Source organism: Electrona antarctica, assembly GCF_951216825.1.
Source record: "Electrona antarctica genome assembly, chromosome: 3".
Classification (NCBI taxonomy): domain Eukaryota; kingdom Metazoa; phylum Chordata; class Actinopteri; order Myctophiformes; family Myctophidae; genus Electrona; species Electrona antarctica.
The window spans coordinates 12,820,265-12,841,123 of NC_136808.1; the positions used below are offsets into that span (position 1 = coordinate 12,820,265).

Sequence of the window (20,859 nt, forward strand, 5' to 3'; positions counted from 1 at the left end):
TTTTTTTTTGAATTTTCGTTTTTTCATGTCTTATGAAAGCAGGGAATCATAGCTTCAAATTGACATATTGGTTCAGTTTGTTTGACCCACCAGTTTTGGAGATATGGCTTATAGAGTAATGTCTTGCAGAAAACAGCGAGTTGAGAAAACAGGCTTGAAAGGTTCACTTCTGTGGTCTCTAACTCTCTCAGTCAAATCTGGTCACATTTGTACTTGAGAGAAGAGCCATACCCAAACATGGCTGAGAGGCACATACTGTGTGCGGGGGTTGACAGGAGGTGACTGGGGAGCTTGAGGGTAAATAGTGGCTAACTGCTTTGCCCCTCCTCCCCCCACACAGCAGCACACAGCCTGGGCCAACCGTGGCCAGCAGATATTGGTACCCGCCTGGCAGCAGGTGCCACCGGTGCCACCCCCTCCAACCACGCTAGCATCCGACACTGTGGCGGGCCCACAGAGACTGGGAGACTGGGGGTAAGACCTACACATGAATGCATCTGTGCCTTAACCCATTTAGACCTGAGGACCATTCTACAAAATGCCTTCTAAATCCTGACAGTTTTCTGAAAAACCCATGTTTTTATGTCAGTTGTTCTCAAACATTTTTATGTCAAAGACCCCCAAAAATATATGAAATTGGCCGCCGACTCCCATCTGAATTTATGTTGTTCCAGGGACCCCCCTCAGAAGCAAATATTTGAGTTAAAAACTATAAGAATATATATTATACAAGAGGTCGTTTCGTTTCGAGGAAGCAATCTGATTGGTTGAAACGGCCTTCTAGCCGTGCTTCAAACCAGCATCATGGAACGGCTAATCAAAACAAAGAATTCAGCTCCTCTGTTCTCCCAGAGTGCAGCATACTCGGTGGCTATGCGACGCCATGCGCCGCCATGCGCCATCTATCACACCGCTGCGACGAACGCCAAAAAACGTTTGGTTGCGTCTCGACCCATTGGTGTGGCTTGGCCATTATTATTGTCCAGTATGTTGTAAGATGTGTTGATATTTGTGGTTGCTGTTGCTGTGGACTGGTTTAAGTCAGTGGTTCCCAAACTTTTTCATGTGAAGGACCCCAAAATGTACTCATTAGCCTGCGGACCCCCATTTGAAAATATATGCCATGGACTCCCATAAGAGAAGATTTTTACGGCTCTAGCAATGGCTATGGTCACCTATTTAATGGCGTTTCTATCTCTGGGACCCCAATGTACATTGTAAAATCAATGTTAATTTAACTCTGAGAGTGTACACATCTCTGAGTTACAGTCCCATAAGGGTCCATTTGGTTCCTAACTATAATTTAGCTGGGGACCCCCTGGAACTCTCTCAAGGACCCCACTTTGGGAACCACTGGTTTAGGTTGCATGGCGTGGCGTGTGTGCTCCACTGCATGTTAATGACGGATGAGTCACAGTGTGAGCTCACATTATAACTGTATGTCATGTCACTAATGGTGCCAAGTCTTTTGGCCCCGCAATGACTGTGCTCTCTCGTTGCAGGAAAGTGCGTCCCCATGGCAACCATTACAGCTCCATGATTGCCCACCCGCCGCCCATGCTGACGAACCAAATGACCATGTCCGCCCACCAGCCGATCAGCATAGGCATTGCACATGTGGTTTGGCCGCAGCCCGCAGCTAACAAGAGAACCAGGCCCTGTCTCAACAGGTACGATGATGTCACACGCACGCATTTGAAATGATTTATTCTACATAACCGCGAGCCGGGAAAGGACACAAACAAAAGTGGTCACAAAACACCATGATGACATCAGGGCTCCCCCTATCTCCATATTGGTCCTACGGTAGTGGGCACCACACTGGGTGCCGAGACAACACGCACTACGAGTAAAAAAAAAAAGCACAATGGGCATTGCATAAACATCTAAACCTAGTTCCCAACTAGGCCGGTTGCCATTATAAATCACCCTTTGCCCCTTCGCCGCCGTGGCATGACGTATTTCCTGGGTTGGACCACTTAGCTGTATATAGTGGTTATCATGACTATTTATAGTCTTCAATGGGCTATATGCATGCATGGCATTTTTGGAAAGAACTTGGGACTCTTCTCTACTTCCTTCACAGGTGTTACCGATGATGCTAATGAAGGCTCTGTTCCATTCTGGTCAAACAGAGTCAGGGTGCTGCTATTGTGCATGTTGGCTACTTGGCTCGCTGGAAACATTCTGCTACACCAGTGGGTCTCAAAGTGTCCTTGAGTGTGTTCCAAATGGCCCCGTACGGGTGTGTAACTCTGAGAGAACATATTATGTACACTCTCAGACTTATAAGTTAAAAAGTTTGAGAACCACTGCACACTAAATGGAACAGACAGAGCCTTAATTAGTATCATTGGTAACACCAATTGAATCAACACACACTCAACACACACACTTTAGTATCATTAGCATTTGCGCATTATATACACAGAGTATACGTTGGGATCCGTATATATACAGACCTAGCAAATAACCTTCCCTAGCTGGGGGGTACGTATATATATATATATATATATATATATATACGGACATGGGAGAAAAATAATTAACTACATTTCAGGAAACATTTTTGCGATCTCCTTTTTGCAGGGGAGGCATCAGCAACTTCTCCCACAACAACACCAACATCCAAATTTCCGCATGCCAGTCCCCAAAGATGGCTGATATGGCAAAGCATGTGGAGGAGGCCCGATGCCCCGATGAAGGACACAGTGCTGCTGGCGGGGGGGCTGCTGAAGCAGAGGAGGAGGAGCGCTGCTGTGAGGCGGGGCGGCCGGAGGACTCTGTGGGCGCCGAGCTGTCGGTGTCGCAGGAGCAGCAGCGGCAGGTCATCATGTCTGAGGTGGCCAGTCCGGCCGTCAGCATCATCAGCATCAGCAGCGACGAGGACGAGAGCAGCGCACAGAGACACTCTGGGGAGTGAGTACCCACCCACCCACACACACCCACCCACCAGCAGAGACACTTTTTCCTTGTGCAGGTGTAAGGACAGTGCAGACTGAGGACTTTGACTTGACGATGCTCTCTCTCTCTCTCTCTCTCTCTCCCCCAGGTGTAAGGGCAGTGCAGAGTGTGATGCGTGTCAGAGCACGGTGAGCATGGAGAGGGTGTGTTCCCTCAGCAGCCCTGACAGCACGCTGAGCAGCAGCTCCTCCACCTCGGCCCAGTCCAGCGCCTCGCCTTGCAAACGCCCCAACAGGTACGTAACACCCACGCCCCAACATGTACGTTACAAGCTCGTAGCTTGTAAATCGTGAAAATGCGGCGCAAATCTTTGAATATATTCTTTCAGAGCGAACGTTTTTAACTCTAATCTTTGCTCCACAGATTCCACTCACCTCTATTAATAACTGAATGCCAAACATTTATGGCCAACAATAACCTACCTGACCTGGCGGAGACCTGGTTTTGGTCCCCACTCCTTATAGTACTGAAAATGAAATAAATAATTAGTGCTGTGCTACTAATTATTCGGAGCACTGAGCACTATTAGTACAGTGCTCTGTGAGCAGTTAGGGGCACACAGACCGGGTCCTAGACGGCCTCCCTACCCTCTCAGCTATAGGCGCCCCATAGCACAAATATGCTGCAATCCAATCCAACATCATATAAGCTGGCCTCAGGCAAAACAAACTCTTAGCTGACAGATAAGCTTCATAAACATTTCCTCCTGTCGTCACAGTTATGGCTGCACAATTGATCATGCATAATTTGTACTCTGACATAATATTTGTCCCATAACTGGTAAATGGATACTTTTCTTTGACTTTTTTTTACTTAGAATGTTGGCTCTAAATGAGAATTTTGAAACCTGCTGAATATTCCAACAACAACTTGTATTTGTGATTAAGAACCTCAATCACATTATACAGCAAAAACAACCCTATAATTCCAGGCATGGTCACACTCTTAAGGTTTTCTAATTAAAAGCATGTGTCTGTGTCTTCCTTCCCTGATCACGCTTGGCTCTGTCGCAGCATGTCGGACGACGAGCAGGAGAGCGGTTGCGACACGGTGGACGGCTCGCCCGCTTCCGACGCCTCGGGCCACGGCGGTGACCGCTTCGCAGAGCACCGCTATGTCGCAGACGGCAACCAGAACTGTGAGCCACGCGTGGCTTGTGTTCCCCCGGAAACTGAGCCCTGTAAGCCAATGGTGCGCACCATGGTGGTGCCCCCGATGAGGGTGCAAAACGGCAACAACTACTACCCAATGGCCAGTGAGATGCTAGGTACCACAGGTAAGCACTGGAATGTCCCACACACACACTGGGCTATAGGTCTGACCATATAATATATCATCTGATTGTTTGTATTCATGTAACCTCAGCGACATAGCTACGCTACAGTGACATTTGCTTCTATCAGCGTTGTTGTCTGGTGGCGAAGGATTCTTAGTCAACAGGACAGAAAAGGAACTAGTGAACAAGTTAACAAGTTGAGCATTAGTCCCACTTTTAGTCCTGCTAACTTTAGCCTCCTTTGATTTATTTATTAATTACAAATTGCTTTAATAATTATTATCGTATATGCCTGACTCAGTGACTTGCATTTCTGACATGGGTTGATAATATTCATGGGTTCTAAAGTGCCCCCTGAAGCAGTTCTTTTGGGCCTCGGGGCAGAGGAGGGCATATATTAGTAGGTTGCACCAGCTCTGAGATCCAGTCACCACTGCATGCTGTCTGCCCCTCCCCCACAGGTCACATGGCCATGGATTACACTGCCTTAGTAGGCCACAGAGGTTCTCACAGGTGACTATGGGTGACCTGCCCTGACCATTCTGCTCTGAGCTGTGAAGTGGACATTGGTTTGCTTTGTCATCTCTCCCTTGGCTTTGATTCCTTCCAGCTGGCTATCTTGAGAGCCCTTTAGGTTCTCCAAGGCTCTGTATTTGTGTGGATGTGTGCAGTTTTTGTAAAGCTACACTACGTGTGGCATGCGCAACGTCGCCATAGTGCTTCATGTCCTGAACATTCAAAACACGCATGGCAATAGGAGAATGATGTCATGTTGAACAAACACATGTGATACGGATGTTTTTTGTCAGGCATTGCGGCGGGGTTGTGCATGGCACCTGTTGTAGGCTTTACTGCAGCTGTGGCCCGGTTGGACACGTCTGTCTCCTGTTGAGCGTGCTCTTTTAGGAGCCCACCTCAACAGGTTCATTTAAAGTTGAGCGGCCAGTGTTAATTCCCGGTCAACATTACGCAGGTTCATATCTCCCTGTCCGCTCACCGAGCTTCCAACTGTCGCCTCTACAGCTTCACATAAAAGGCCACAGCTTGCTATCCTAGTGCTATCGGAGGGGGGGCGGGGGGGTTATTTATAGCCAATGGTGTGTGACCCCCAGTACAAGAACTATAAATATTATGAACAAGCTTAGTTACACCCACTCACCCCAATCCCACCCCTCCTCCTCCTCATATCTCCCATACATATCTATTTATAAACATGTAGATTATCTTCACAAGACAGACGCCAGAGTGTTTTTGAAGAATCTTATCTGATCAAATACAGTTGAAAATGGCTCATATTAATCACTCAAAGACTCCCGGCGCTGTCATTCCGATGAAGCCGTGTTGGTTGGATCCGGTTTTATCCCCGTTTTTTTCCCTTCTTCTTATTCTTTTTTTTGTTTTACCCCCTCGCCGTTCCCTCTCTGATATTGATGTCGTGGACACCAAATTATTAACGTGGCGTGTAATGCCCCCCACTTCCCTCCGTCTCCCTTGGTTTCATCCATTCTTTAGAATTGTTGTCGTGCCAGTCCAACGGGCGAGGCTTCCCCGGGCGTCAGCTACACCACTCCACTGCCCTCCTCAACCGGCCTCAGAAGATCACCCCCGCATTCCAGCCTCAACAGCAGCAGCCCATGAGCTTTGGGCAGGTCTGTATACACAGCCGCTTCAAACACTGATTTAAATACCTGCTATTTGTGTACCGCAACACAGTTTTATTTCTTTTTTATTTTAGCACTGCACGATTCTTGCTCAAATGTGAATCGTGATATTTATTGTCTTTCGTCTGTAGTCGCTGAACATTATTCCAGGGACCCCCCCCAGAAGCAAAGATTTGAGTTAAAAACGTTGGCTCTGATATTCAAAGATTTGCACTACATTTTCACAATTTTTCAAACCTACAAGCTACAAGCTCATACAAGCTCGAGTGCCGTGCTATGAGCTTGTAGATCTGCTACTTTTTAATAGCTAAAGCATAACATAATGCTTAAAACACCAAAACGGACAACATCAAAGTGCTTGACTTAAATCTCTCTTCAAGTCTCTCTCGTAGCAAAAACATAAGAGTAACTAAAATGTGGCGGCAGTGGTGCGTTGCGCAACGCATCATCGTACCAAAATACGGAAGACAGTTGACTGGCAGACTCTAGTACCCGCTGCTATATTATTAGCACAACATAAAGTTATATCATGATTGACCTAAATGGCGTTATATATAAACAAAGATAGGATGATTCAAAAAAAAGAAAAGAAAAAAGATTAGCCTGATGTCCATCTTGTACCGGTTGGCGGTGGTACTGAGAAATAATACAAATAAAAAGATATATTTTAATTATATTTTATTGTCATACAAGGGATTTGTATTGGTGAGGTTGTTGCATTACACGGAAGTAACTCTATAGAAGCATTCCAATTATTTACAGATGAGCAACAAAATAATTGTGTTGACTCACAGGGACACTGCTGTTGTGTCTTATGGCTCGTACACACTGCACGATATTTGCTCCGATTATGCTGTTGGGGACCATTTTTGGCGCTCGCCGACAACTCCCGATCTGACGCAAGATCGGGCTTTGATCGCCGAGGTTTTGCTCGCTGTGTGTGAAAGGCTCTGCGAGAAGATATAGCGCCGATAAAAGTGCTCGCCGACGCCTTCCCGACCGTTTATGAATATCAAGCAGGGTTGATATTTGGCTCTCTCCCGACTGGACATCGTACAGTATGAAATGGTTTGCGATCGCGTCCAGAGAAGTCCTGTATTACAGCCAATGAGAGCACAGGACAGCTGTGCGCGCGCGTGCGTGCGCCCACATACGGAGAGAGACAGAGTTATTTAATTAAAATCAAGATTTAACGTCCTGTCTCGCTATAGCGCACGTAGGCTATCACAAACATTTCGCCCTGTGTAGCCTGGCTATTCCTGTATCTGTGGCGTGCACGCAGAGAGAGAGATGCGTCCAGCGTTCTGTGACGTTCTCACGCTTGTATCACGGTATCCTGCACGTGCGTGAGATGTCAAAATGAATTGGAATAAAAAAACAAATGATGTAGCCTACAGTATATGTATCGGGTCTGGATCGCATCTTGGTGAACTCTTGCAGTGTGTGATGCTTAGTCGGCGACCAATCGTTTAGTGTGAAAGCCACAACGATATAATGACAGACGATTTAAAAAACGATCTGATGACTCGCCGACAAGTTTAAAACTCCTACAGTGTGTAGGGGCCATTACTGACTCACCTGCCACTGAGGAGCCTCCACCAGGAGGACATACTGTTGCGTCTTACTGACTCACCTGGCAGTGAGGAGCCCCCACCGGGAGGACGTAGAGCCTTCGTCCTACTCCTCCCGCCCAACACTACCTGCCGCCCCCAGCCTGTAGGAATGCGTGCATTGACAAATATTATACTACTCTCCCCGCCCGGCTTCCCTCCCCCGAACACTGGCCATATTGATGTCATGGACACCAAATGATTAAACGGCGGTGAGCACGCCACCGTGCCACATGCTGTGTTTGTTTTGTTTTTTTTGTTTGTTTTTTTTACAAGGACCGTGTATGTGATGTTTATCGTCTCCTCCTCAGGTGCAGCATTACGGCTCCTGCCACCAGGAGTGGAACGGAAATTACCCCCACCGGCGACCGCAGGCCTACATCCCCCCCACCATGCATGGGCACACCTTCACGCTGTCCCACGGCAGCCCAAACCACGCTACGGCCCCCCACCCACACCTCGGGGGCCACCCCATGCACTCCCAGCCCACGTTGCTGTCTTATCCCACGTCTGGTCCCCTTGTCACGGCTGCGCCGGTTGCCCACATCCTGGCCTCTCCTGGGTCCTCGCGCCCTGTCCTCCAGCCCTCCTACAGCATCTCCCACCCGGGGGGCCTCGTGCACCAGGTCACGGTGGGCATCAACCACCGGCTGCTGCCGTCCCCCACCCTGCACCACCAGGGCCCGTTCAAGCCCCTTTTCCCCCCGCACTCCTACATCGCCTCGCCGGCCTACACAAGTTTCCCTCTCAGCCCCACCAAAATCAACCAGTACCCCTACATCTAAGTGGGCATTTCACCCACGGGGGCACCCCCAGATACACCTTGCACCGTCTGAGGGCTGAGCAGCAAGCAGGGCCAATCCTCTGCGAAAACACAAACAACATGGTTTTCATTTCCAAAGCCATGGCACAACCACAGAGAAAGCAAGCTATTTTTTTGAATCATGTAGACTTGGGTGTAATTGAACTTTAAGCTTTAAAAAAAAAAGAGAGAGAGAGAGAGGAGTATGTTCTGGTGGTGGAGAAGGAAGCAGGGTGGGGAAAAGAAGGAAAAAATGTATGAATGACTGAATGAATGAATGTGTAGATAAGAAACTCACACTCAATGTGTTTTGCACATTTGATATACCTTTGCATTGGATCTTCTATGAATACTCCTCAAAACAGGTAAATAATTGGGGCGGTGTTGAATAGTTAAAACTTTGCACCCCTGTTCCCAGCTATTTTTCTATATTGCCTTCTTACGTGTGCAAGACACATCCATATTTGTAAAGCCATCCCCAGTCTCTAGGTTTGACAGATGCACATGTTGTCCACGGTGTGTGTTGTTGTACTGCGTTTGAAGTATTTGTACTTTTTTCTGTGTCCTTTCGGTGTTTGCAATGTCGAGTCACTTAACCGATTTAAATAGGGTTGGTTGTTCCTGCATGTGTTTCTTGCATGAGCAGAAAAATGTAAAGCGGAGAAGACGCGTACGTAGACGTTGCTCTTAGTGTTCATGTCACGAGACTCGCTGCATCGTATAATTGTCCCCAGCCATAGTGCCTTATATATTTGAGGTTGTTAATGTTACTTCTTATATATGACTATATACATGAATATTAATGTACCGGACTGCAGCACTTGAAATTCCAATCGGTCGATGCATCCTATGTGTGAGACAGTATATATATATGCCCATGTGTATATGTCCATGACATAGCCTGCATGGACGTGATGTATCGTGGATAACGGTGCTCATCTTTTGGATTAAGTGTACGTCGGTGTGTAGTTCTGTTCTTCGAAGGACGGCATGCTTTGCTGTTGCGAATGCTTGCTGTTTCCGTTTTAAACGTTTCGTTTTTTTTGTTGTGTTCTCCCTCCCCCCGAATGACTAGTGTATACAAAACGCAAGTATTGAGTGTAGCTTAATATTTGATAATCAATTTCTATTTAGTGAAACTCTTACTACTAACAGTATTTGTACTGTTTAATGAAACTGCAATACAATCTAAATAGTTGTTGATTTGTTTTTTTGTTTCTTCGTCTTTGTGCGTTTTCATTTTGAGTGTCTTTTCAGTTTTCACTTTGTTTTATAGATGTTTATGAAGTGTGGTGGGCATGGCTTTGATTAGGTGAGGACAAAAATGCAAACTCATTCACGGTATGGGATCTTCTAAGCCTGAGCAGACCATGCAGTATTGGATACACACACACATATATATGGACATAATATTATAGAGCTAGTCTATTTAGTGCAGACGCTTGATAAGGTGTGAGTTAACTGTGTGCAATTATCTCATTTATGCATGTGTGACGAAGTTAACTTTTCCCTTTACATTATACCATTTGTTTAAAGGCTTATTGGTGTCGACTGCTTATTTTATACATTCCGTCAGGGAGAATATATACAGTATATACTGTGTGAACTTTTTTGTCGTTTGTTTTTACTAGTCATGTGTGCGTACATTTTTGTCTTTTACTTTCAAAATGAAGTTGCTTGTGCAGCACCAAAGACTGTAATTGATTTCCTTAGCAAGGTAGCTATTCTGTTTGCATAGACCTCAAGTAAACTGTAGTCATAGAAATGGGGTTAAATTAAAAATGGTATTTAAAAAATGAGGCTGAGGCTTTGTCTAGCTTTTCGGGCGATTAATAAGTCGTGTATTTTTTTTTCTTCTTTTTTTTTTTGAATGTATCATAGATAAGCTGCTATATGATGATTGCCACTTCAATAGCTGTGAAATTAGGGGATTTCTCTGAGTTTTAAACCTAGCGTTCCTATTTTTTTATAGGGCCCTAATTATCTGAAATAGAAGTGGTTTTGATTTTAGTGTTCTGCTTTTATGTTTGGAGTGTCATTGTAACTACTGTATTGCTGATGATGGACATTAGTTGCATTTGTCGGTTTTTTTGGGAGTGTGTGTTTTTGCATCAGTATTTTATCCTTATTAACCTTTTTGGGCTCATAAATGATGTATCGATGTAACTTAATTTTTGTATGTTTTCATATTGCCGTTTTGTAGGCTGAAGCTGTAGCTTGCAGGATTGATTTAACGTTTTCATTGTGGTTGTTACAGTATGTATGTATACCGTATACTAGCAGTACTCTTGTTTGTATTGCAGGGGCACTGTGAGATGGCAGAATATATATTCAGTGTGTTCAGTGAAATGCTTCTGTAACAAGTTTTCCCTAAGTCACACACACACCACTAAGCACTTGTTAGTAGGCCTGAAAGGGGCTTGGTTGATTAGCCAATGTGTCCGAAAAGATTTTCGCCCGAAGGTATTTATTCCACTAAAAAATCATGTTTTTATAACATTTCTTCCCCTTTCTGTTTTGAAATGGAGTTTCAAAACAGCCCTTTTTGCAGCCCCCTTTTATCCATTCAACGTTATTTCAGGCTTCAATATTCTTTCCACAATTTGTGAATTTTTAACTGCCTTTTTGGTTTGGCTCGCTCTCCCCTTTACGAGTGTCTCATATCAAGATGGTGTTTGTCAATGCAAATCTTTGGCCATCGTTCCTATGTTCCTGTACTGATAACTGAGACAGTGTGAGCAGCACTGTATTTGTGCCTTGAGATTTCTGAAAGTGGTAGAATTGGAGAGATGGGTGGGGGGGGGGGGTTGGGTGGTTGTGGTGGGGGTTTCTTCCACCAACAATCTGATTAACCGAGGACAAAGATTGGCCATCCAATAACAATCTGTCATGTAGTTACCAGTCGTAACGGCCACTTGGGGTGGTGGGGGAGGGGTGGTGTAAAAAAAAAAGCTAATCATAGACATAAGACAAATTGAAATACAACATAATAGTGGTGTCATTCCAGGGACATTATACTCCTCTGCTGTGCTTATTTTCTTTGAAATAACAGGAGAGGAGTGGGCTGTGGTGGTCTCACCTGTTTTAGACGGCTGCCTGCCACCAAACCTCTCTGCGAGACACACACACACACTCTTTAGTGATACAACTTTTAATACTAATCTTTTAAGATGGTCACTCTGACTGAATAGCAAAATGCAATACTTTACATTGTGCGGTCATTGCACCACTAAGTGTTCTTAGATATCTCCATGCTAAACTTCATCTTACTTTGCATGCACACCGGAGTCACTTGTGTCTGCCTATAAGAAGTGGTTCGCTCACCTTTCCATCATACAGTTGGGTGCCACCGATATTGTCCCTTATCATTTGACCCATTTAGGCCTGACCTCAAATTTTTAAAAAATCCTTCTAAATCCTCCAGTTTTCTGAAATAAATATTTTCACGATTTTTTCAAAAATAGCAGACCTACAAGCTCGTAGCGCGCCACTCGGTGGCGCGCTATGAGCTTGTAGATCTGCTATTTTTCAATAGATAAATTATAACAATGTTTAAAACACCAAAAGGGGTTCCCGCCCAAAATGGGTTAACTGTCCTTTTGCGCAGATCACGCAAACCTCAGCAAAAAGGACAATATCGATGGCCTCCAACTGTACAAGTAAAGCCTGATTTATACTACTGTCATGTGACGTCATGCTCACAAGCTTACAAGATGCAACACTGTATTTCTAACTGTTGTTTTCAGTAAGCGACAAGTATATTAAGCATAAGGCTAAAAATATTCATTATTGACAGTAGCTGTATTATTCTACTTGGATGGAATCGCCTCATAGATTTCCTTATGTACGACTTCAACAACCTTAGTATCAGAAGAGCCTTGGCTCATGCCCCATGATGAGTACAGTCTTGACGATTGGATGTTTTAATGTGTTTCAGAATGTTTCGATATTTTGTCCAGGAGATTGTTATCATTGCTTCTCTGCAAAGTCAAGTCTTGAATCTGATATTATGTGGACACAGGTGTTTTTGATATATTGATTTTCCCCCCACTCCATGCTTTACTGGTCACACTGATACTTTGGTTCGGGAAAGAAAGCTTATGACAACACGGCATGAACTTGGCAGATTAGTGCTCGAAATGGTTATCTAGTTATCCAATAATAAAGCATGCAAAATGTAAGCTGTATTTTGATTCCTGTTAAAGGTATTCACCAGCAATGCGCCTGCACAAGCTCTCCCACACCTAAAAGAAAATATGGATGCAAGAGGAGAGCATTTTGATTTTCTTTTCTTTTAAAAAAAATGTCCACGATTAACAAGATTTATTTTCTTTCTTCATTTTGTGAAACATTTAACAGATTAAAAATAATAATAATAATAAAAAACAGCAGTTTAGGAAATTACTACAATAAAGGTTATGATTTTGTTATAAGAGGAGAAGAATCCACTGCTGTGGTATAAGATAAATGAATTCAGGGTCTATATATATATTATATAAGTCCTATGTGCTACTGTGTTACTCTTCGATCCTTGTTGTTTTTGGTTTGGTCTTTTGGGTTTTCTGGTCATATGCATCCATTTCAAAGTTAATTCACTGCAAGTTATGGAATCATCTATTTAAATTACTCGTCAAATAGACTTGATAATGAAATCTGAACTGTTACTGTTTTAGTAGATTTTGTTTTTGTGGCTTTGTTTTTTCCATTTTGTTTAATTTGCTTTTGTATTTTTGTGCTACACTAGTTTGCCATGTAGCAATTGCACTGTGCAATATTTACAGTATGAGGACTGGGAAAACTAACTCTGGATGTGATGTCTCTACAGTTTGCGATAGTGGTTCCTCTCTAGTTCTCAGTGATTTAGGTGTGACCAAGCCTTCTCTACTTTGTCACATTAAGCGGGTTTTCCAGGTGACTCTTTTGGTGAGTGTCAAAATAAGACTTTATGGTGTATTATTGTTAAGATTCACTTTGAATTAAAAAAAAATATTGCTGCAATCCTTTTGGTTTTGTGATTGGTCTTTTCATCATAAATGCTTGTTAGAAAGTTAGGCAGAGCACTATTTTTTTGATAGAATCTAAGTGTTATAGATTTGTTTTACATACACTGTTGATAGTTAGACACTCAAACAATTCCTAGCACACTACTGTATGCAGTGGACGGCAAGAAACTTGCATGTACAGATTTGAGCCCATTTTAAAAATCTGTTCTGATCCTTGGATGACACCCTGTGGAAGAAGATGAGTACTACAACTACTACAGTGATCTGCTAAATATATTAACCTGACACCACTGACAGTGCATGGTAGAAAGTAACTAAAGTACAGAGTAGGGCTGAGCTCACACGGTTAATGCAGTGCTCTAAATTTTGAAGTATTAGTACTTTACTGGAGTATTTCAAATTTCCAATACTTTTATTTCTACTCCACTACATCTCGGATTCAAATATTGTACTTTTGCTCCACTGCATTTATTTGAAAACGTTACTTTGTTGATTTTGATTATAATTACAAAATATACGGCCATTTGAATCACACAGCATTGTGAGCTAGGCTTGTTAATACATTGAAAACTTGAAACTGGACAATCTGCACAATGAGTAGGGCAACTTTTACTTTTGACCCTTTAAGTACATTTTCATACCAATACTTGTGTAGGCCTACTTTTATTCGAGTACAATTTGAAGAGCGAACCTTTACTTGTAACGTTAACGGAGTACTTACAGTACTTTTACTTAAGTAAACAAATGACCATGGGGTCATGACCCGTTGGCAAAAAATATAATAAATAAAAAGTCTCCTTGAATCTGTCTTGTGAGGTTACTGACCACCAAAATGAAAATACATGTTTCCATGTTGTTCATTCATAGGAAATTATTTTGAAGGAAATAACTTTATTTTGGTTTACAGCTTGTGGAGGGGGGGGGGGGGGGGGGGTACAGTTCCAGTGGGCACCAGGCACCACAACATTACATTTGCTGTTTTCCCCCCCTAAATGTAAAAACAAAAATCACACCCGTGTGAAGTGAGGGGCGCTCTTATCATCTTACAACATCGAGGAGGGAATTCGGTATAGCTATGATTAGGTGATGTAATGAAGATGTAAAACAAACGGTGTCCCTCAATAAATAATAGGCCTAAATGTATGCTTTACTTGGAAAATGGCCGGATATAATGTAAAGTATATAGGCTATGATCTGAGCATGCACGGTGGACCACATCATTATCAGACCAAGATGTACCCTAGCTTCAATGTCTTGCTTATTCCCCAAATGACTGGATATCACTCACAGGTTTTGCATCAATTTGTAGCAATTATAAAAGTATTGGGCCTTAAATGTAATAACCAAATACAGTCTATACAGCAGAATTGTGAGGGTTAATTTGTCCTCTGAGTAAATATTGACATTTTGTTGTGGACGTTCTAATCAATATAGACTCACTATAGCCTACTTCTCACCTGCTGAGCAGTTGAGCATGGTGTTCTACTTAAAGCCGCCAGAGGTCGCCCGCCGTCCGGTACAACTATACCCCCAACATTATTAGGGACAGGAGTCACAGGACAGCGACTCCTAATTATCATATTTGTTGGGCAGTCAGACAGACAGCATTGGGTTACTGGCCTTTCGACTGACTGACTCTATCTCTATTTCTTCATGTTGCTCCAACTCACATGGGTGTTCCTTTTTATCGTTTAATCTGTAGGCTATTGTGAGTGAGGACGATTTATTGCAGCGCTAGGCTAGTAGACAGTGTATAGCAGCAGCAGCAGCTATAAAATGTCAAACCTTTGGCCAACTCCTCCGCGGCGCGGCGGCGGTGCCCTGTATTTGCAGCCCTGCGCCACATGCTGCTGATGTGATGAATGGATGGGTGGGCCGACCGAGGAGTATAGCTACAACAGACAGAGCGACAGGCAGCATTTATTGAAATCTTCAGTCACCAATGCCACTTTGCCCCCTCGCCTCGCCGTGCGTGGACAGGCAGCGAGATCACAGACAACAGCCTCCAGCTGTCCTCACTAAAGGATTGATCAGATGCATTATTCATCGCGACCGAAACTTCAACAACTACTCGTCCACTGGAAACGCAAATGGCTCCCGGTTTGAGGAGTAGTGGTGGTGGTGGTGGTGGTGGTGTGTGGACACTAGCAGATCTTTACAAACTGGGAATCAGCAGAGTGGACCGTGCTGCCGATGGATGCTGCTTATTATTGCCGCAAAGGATAGATGGAGGAGGTGGAGGAGGAGGAGGAGGAGGAGAGGGCTGGCGTCTGAGCAGCAGCAGGACCAGGTGGAGCAGAGCTGCTGCTGCTGGAGCAGGAGGCAGGGGGATGTTTGCAAACTGTGTGTTTTCTATGGGAATTCTGCTCTTGCTGCTTTTGCACTGCGCTTTCGCAACGGAGGGTAAGCGCGCACGCACGCACACATACGCGCGCGCACGCGCGCGCACACACACACACACACACGTTGCAACACACACACACGCTCAGCAGCAGGTCATAATGTGACAAAATAATAAGCGCAATGAATGAATCTAGCAAGCAGCCTAAACGCCTAGCTATATGTGGAGTGTGGACTGCCTGTCTGTCGGTGGCAGAGCTTCAATAGCTATAGGTTCATATGTCTGCATATAGGCTACAACGTTAATTATAATGTATGTTTATGATGTGCGGTGTTCATTAGCCTATTTATCTTATTATAGCGTTGCGAGATGAATGAATGTCTCAAGGGAATGGAATCATGTTCACCTGAACAGCTTGTTTTTCTTTCATCTCCAGAAAAAGTTAACTATCTGTGCTCCATATAATGTGTTGGTGCTGTATACCTTAGCTTGGCACCTTTGCAGCCTTGTGCATTATTCGCATAGTGTGAGTGTTATCGTCAGATGCAATCTACGCAATTATAGTATCAGCTAAATATGACAGAGAAAGGCTGTCATGTAGATTTACGGTCCTTCACTGACCGCATCGCCAAGTGTGTCAGAGAGAGAGAGAGAGAGAGAGAGAGAGAGAGAGAGAGAGATAGAGAGAGAGAGAGAGAGAGAGAGAGAGAGAGAGAGAGAGAGAGAGAGAGAGAGAGAGAATCAGAGACACAGAGAGAGAGAGAGAGAATCAGAGAGAGAGAGAGAGAGAGAGAGAGAATCAGAGACACAGAGAGAGAGAGAGAGAGAGAGAGAGAATCAGAGAGAGAGAGAGAGAGAGAGAGAGAGAGAGAGAATCAGAGACACAGAGAGAGAGAGAGAGAGAGAGAGAATCAGAGACACAGAGAGAGAGAGAGAGAGAGAGAATCAGAGAGAGAGAGAGAATCAGAGACACAGAGAGAGAGAGAATCAGAGAGAGAGAGAGAGAGAGAGAGAGAGAGAGAGAGAATCAGAGAGAGAGAGAGAATCAGAGACAGAGAGAGAGAGAATGAGAGACAGAGAGAATCAGAGACAGAGAGAGAGAGAGTGTGTGTGAGAGAGAGAGAGAGAGAGAGAGAGAGAGAGAGAGAATCAGAGAGAGGGGGGGGGGGGGTGGACCCACAGACGGACGGTGTGGGACTCGGAGGAGAGTTGACTGCGCATGCAGGACTCCTTTCCTTTGTCCATGCACTTTGCTGCATGTGATGTAACTATAATCACCTCCGACTCTACGTTGGTCTAAAGCATGAGCCTGTATCTGAGATCCTGAGACCCTCCTCTGTGTCTCAGACTATTAGTCAGAGCTCATTTTCTACAGCGCACCACCAACAAACAATGACCTTCATGTCATCTTCCTTCTCCCTCCTGACAATAATATTGTTTCCTTTGTTATTCACACCCTCCCTCAACTTAGTTCCTATTGTTTGGACGATATGTACAGTTAGACTATGCTGCACCTATGCACAACAGTAGCCCTATGCTGTGCTGTGCAGTACTGTACCAGATATCCTTATGGTCAGAATGCAGTGCAGACAGACAGACAGACAGACAGACAGACAGACAGGACATTCAGTGTTTCTTTCAGACCATCTGGGTCAGCAGTAATAGTGTGTGTGGACCACTGAAGGTCTGCCTGTGGCTGTCTCTTGGCAGCAGGCAGGGCGCTTTGGCTGAAATAATTCCCCTTTAACTAATATGCATTTTTTTATTATAATGAGAGGGATACATGTATGCTCTGCCAATTAGGCTACTAGATGCATAGATGCATTTTGAATTGACTGCATTGTTTAATAATAATATAAAGTGACCTATAGGTCCTATAGGATATTCCTCTCGCAAGATTTAGATTCGACCACGCAAAGGAAAACGTCCCACTTTTATAATTCTTTATTGTAAATAGTTATAGTGGTGTGCATAGAACAGATGAAGGTATAGTTAACGTCACATTCTTTGTAGTGTCAGTCAGTCGCGTGGTGTATTTTCACCCCTGCTGAGGTGACATGGGGGTATGTGAGGTATCATCATCCCCTCTCGTTCCCCCTCCCTCAGCAGTGCATGGTCCATTCTTAAAACACAGACTCCAACATGCCGTCTGAGCCATTCACATTTAGACCTGAGACCAGATTCTATAAAAAATGTCTTCTAAATCCTGATAGTTTTCTCAAAAAACCTATGTTTCTGTCAGTGGTTCTCAAACAAACTAGGCTATCTAAAATGTTGTTCCAGGGACCGCCCAGAAGCAAAGATTTGAGTTAAAAACGTTTGCTATGAAACAATATTTTCAAAGATTTGCGCCACATTTTCACGATTTTTCAAAGAATAGCTGATAGCGTGGCACCGAGTGCCAGATCTGCTATTTTTCAATAGCTAGCTAAAGTATAACAAAATGCTTAAAACGCCAAAAGACTCCAGTTATAGAGCGCCGAAGTCCTGACGTCGCTTGCTCATCCCCTGGTTAGTGGAAGTTTTTCTCTATGGAGAATAACATTGGGTCATCTTAAAATCGTCTCATACAAGAATCGTGGTACAAATATTAACAAACTGTCTTGGCGATATTGCCGGTGAGGTGTCTCTGTATCGTTTACGACAGTCAGTCACTCGTATTTGATGCAGGCTGTTTCTAACGAAAATGTCAGTTCATTCTTCATTTTCATATGAGTGAAACCTCTGCAATGATTTTGTTTATTTTTCAAACACAGTTCTTATATGAGGCAATCTAAGATCCCTCTCAAAAGTCAAAGTCAAAGTTGTACGATTTGTCACACACGTTACCGGAGTGAAATTTGTTCTCTGCATTTGACCCATCTCTTGGAGCGGTGAGCATCAGACAAGGAGCGGTGAGCTGCAGCCGTGCCGCGCTCGGGAATCATTTGATTAGTTGATTTGACCCCCAATTCAACCCATTGATGCTGAGTGCCAAGCAGGGAGGCATTGGGTCCAATTTTTACAGTCTTTGGTATGACCCAGCCTCCCAGGTTTCAGGGCGGACACTCTAACCACCACTGTCTGGTCAATGGAGATTATAATACAAATAAAAAAGCACATGAACCCTGGTATTGACGTCAGACTTTGGTCTATGGCAGTGAATGCTAGCTGGACTGTGTGGTTGATTGGATACAGTAGTTGTGATAGGTCCAAGTCAGAAATGTTATCTTCATCACAGTACAAGAGGATATACAGGGGGCGGCGGTAGCTCAGAAGTAGAGTGGCCGGATGATAACCGCAAGGTTGACAGTTCGAACCTGGCCTCCCCCAGAGTTAGTGTCGAAGTGTCCTTGAGCAAGACACTGAACCCCTAATTGCTCCTGATGTGCTGGTTGGTGCCTTGAATGGTTTCTGTGTATGAATGTGTGTGTGAATGGGTGAATGTGATCTATGTAAAGCGCCTTGGATAAAGGCGCCATATAAATGCACCATTTACCGTACAGTATATTCTGGGCACATACACACTCTGTCACCTTCTCCATCCAAATTACAATTCATCCTTATTCATATTCATATTATTGGAGCTGTACTGTCTGTCAGTATAAAAGTGCAGTATCACAGGACACCAGGACGAATTAATCTGTTCTTTGATGGTGGAGGAGGCATTATTGTTGTGTGCAGAAGTTACAACACAAGCAGTAGCCTACTGGTCTGAACTGGACCCATACTGCTGGGCTGTGTTGCTTACCGTGTATGAGGAGAACGTGCACTCAACCCATTTAGACCTGAGGATGATTCTACAAATGTCTTCTAAATCATGACAGTTTTCTGAAAAAACCTAGGTTTCTATGTCAGTCGTTCTCAAACATTTTCATGTCAAGGACTCCCAAAAATATATGTAATTAGCTGCCGACCCCCATCTGAAAATATGTTGTTCCAGTGACCCCCCAGAAGCAAAGATTTGAGTTAAAAACGTGTGCTCTGAAGGAATATATATTCAAACATCTGCGCCACACTTTCACGATTTTTCAAAAATAGCAGATCTGTGCCGCGCTACGAGCTTGTAGATCTGCTATTTTTCAATAGCTAAAGTATAACATAATGCTTAAAACACCAAAAGGGGTTCCCGCCCTGAATGGGTTAAACCAGTAAACCTATAGACCACTAAGCACTGGGTACTGAGTCTTGGAAAAGTCTGGTGATGCGAGGTTAGGTGTGTCTTCTCTTGAATCTATAGATATTCTATCTACGGTATATATAGAACTGTTAGGTTCTTAAGCTTACGTGTGATTCATGATGACTATTTTTTATGTATCAGATGTATTACCATGTTTTTTGTTACTGTAAATCACTCTGGATTAAGAGCGTCTGCTAAATGCCTAAATTGTAAATTGGTGTGCAATGCAAATGCAAATGTATCCTCTTTCCTTTCCATGCCATACCCGAAGGCAGCGTTCAGGAGAATTGTTTTTTTCCCCCAGAACTCTCCTTAACTTGAACGCGTTGACATAATTTGTTTTTGAAATCCACGTCGTATGCCCACATTTCCAGTAGATAAAGAGTGTGGGGTCGCGCCCCGAAAATAGCAGATCTACAAGCTGCGACGCGTCGTGAGCTTGTAGATCACCTATTTTCTCTATTTTTGTCCAAAAGTGCCCTACGGAATTTCAGCCCCTGCCTCTCTGCACGTCCCTGCAGGACACATTCCCTTGTCCCCCCCTGGCAATGAAATACATTTAGCTATAGGAGGAAACTAGATAAAGTGCCCCTCGGGGCACAGGTCTCCACCAGGGCAGGTCAGGTTGTGGCCTCCTGGTGGCGCCTATAATAGGCCAATGTGAAAAGGGTGCCATTTCTTCTTATGCCTTGGATGGCAATTGGGTGATTTGAGGCATTTTCTTCCAAAAATGTGTTTTGCAAAAATCCACCTGTTGGTGGCGCTATAACAGGCCAATGTGAAAAGGGTGGGATATATTCCTCAGCCTAGTAGGAAAGTACGTGAAAGTTTTCAAGTAAATTGCACGCTGCGTTCATGATTTGAGGCTTTTTGTTAAAAACGGGCCAATCCTGCAAACTTTGAAAGCCAATGTTAGCCAATTAGGATGGAATATGAAATATCGGACAGATCCGTCTTGAACACATGACTATAGAGATAGTGTGTAACGATTTGCGGGATTTTTGGACAGAATCTGGATGAGTAATATCAAAAAATGTGTTACT

General features: G+C 43.9%; 1 protein-coding gene across 1 annotated transcript in view; it reads left to right on the forward strand.

The window, feature by feature from the left end:
• Positions 1–20,859, forward strand: part of hipk3b (homeodomain interacting protein kinase 3b) — a 307,389-nt gene that overhangs the window by 71,382 nt on the left and 215,148 nt on the right. Inside the window, exons 10-16 of the mRNA XM_079497589.1 lie at positions 344–474; positions 1,503–1,670; positions 2,590–2,919; positions 3,053–3,199; positions 3,978–4,240; positions 5,753–5,889; positions 7,823–8,296. Of these exons, the coding sequence (XP_079353715.1) occupies positions 344–474; positions 1,503–1,670; positions 2,590–2,919; positions 3,053–3,199; positions 3,978–4,240; positions 5,753–5,889; positions 7,823–8,296 (1,650 nt within the window). The remainder of the gene's footprint in view (positions 1–343; positions 475–1,502; positions 1,671–2,589; positions 2,920–3,052; positions 3,200–3,977; positions 4,241–5,752; positions 5,890–7,822; positions 8,297–20,859) is intronic.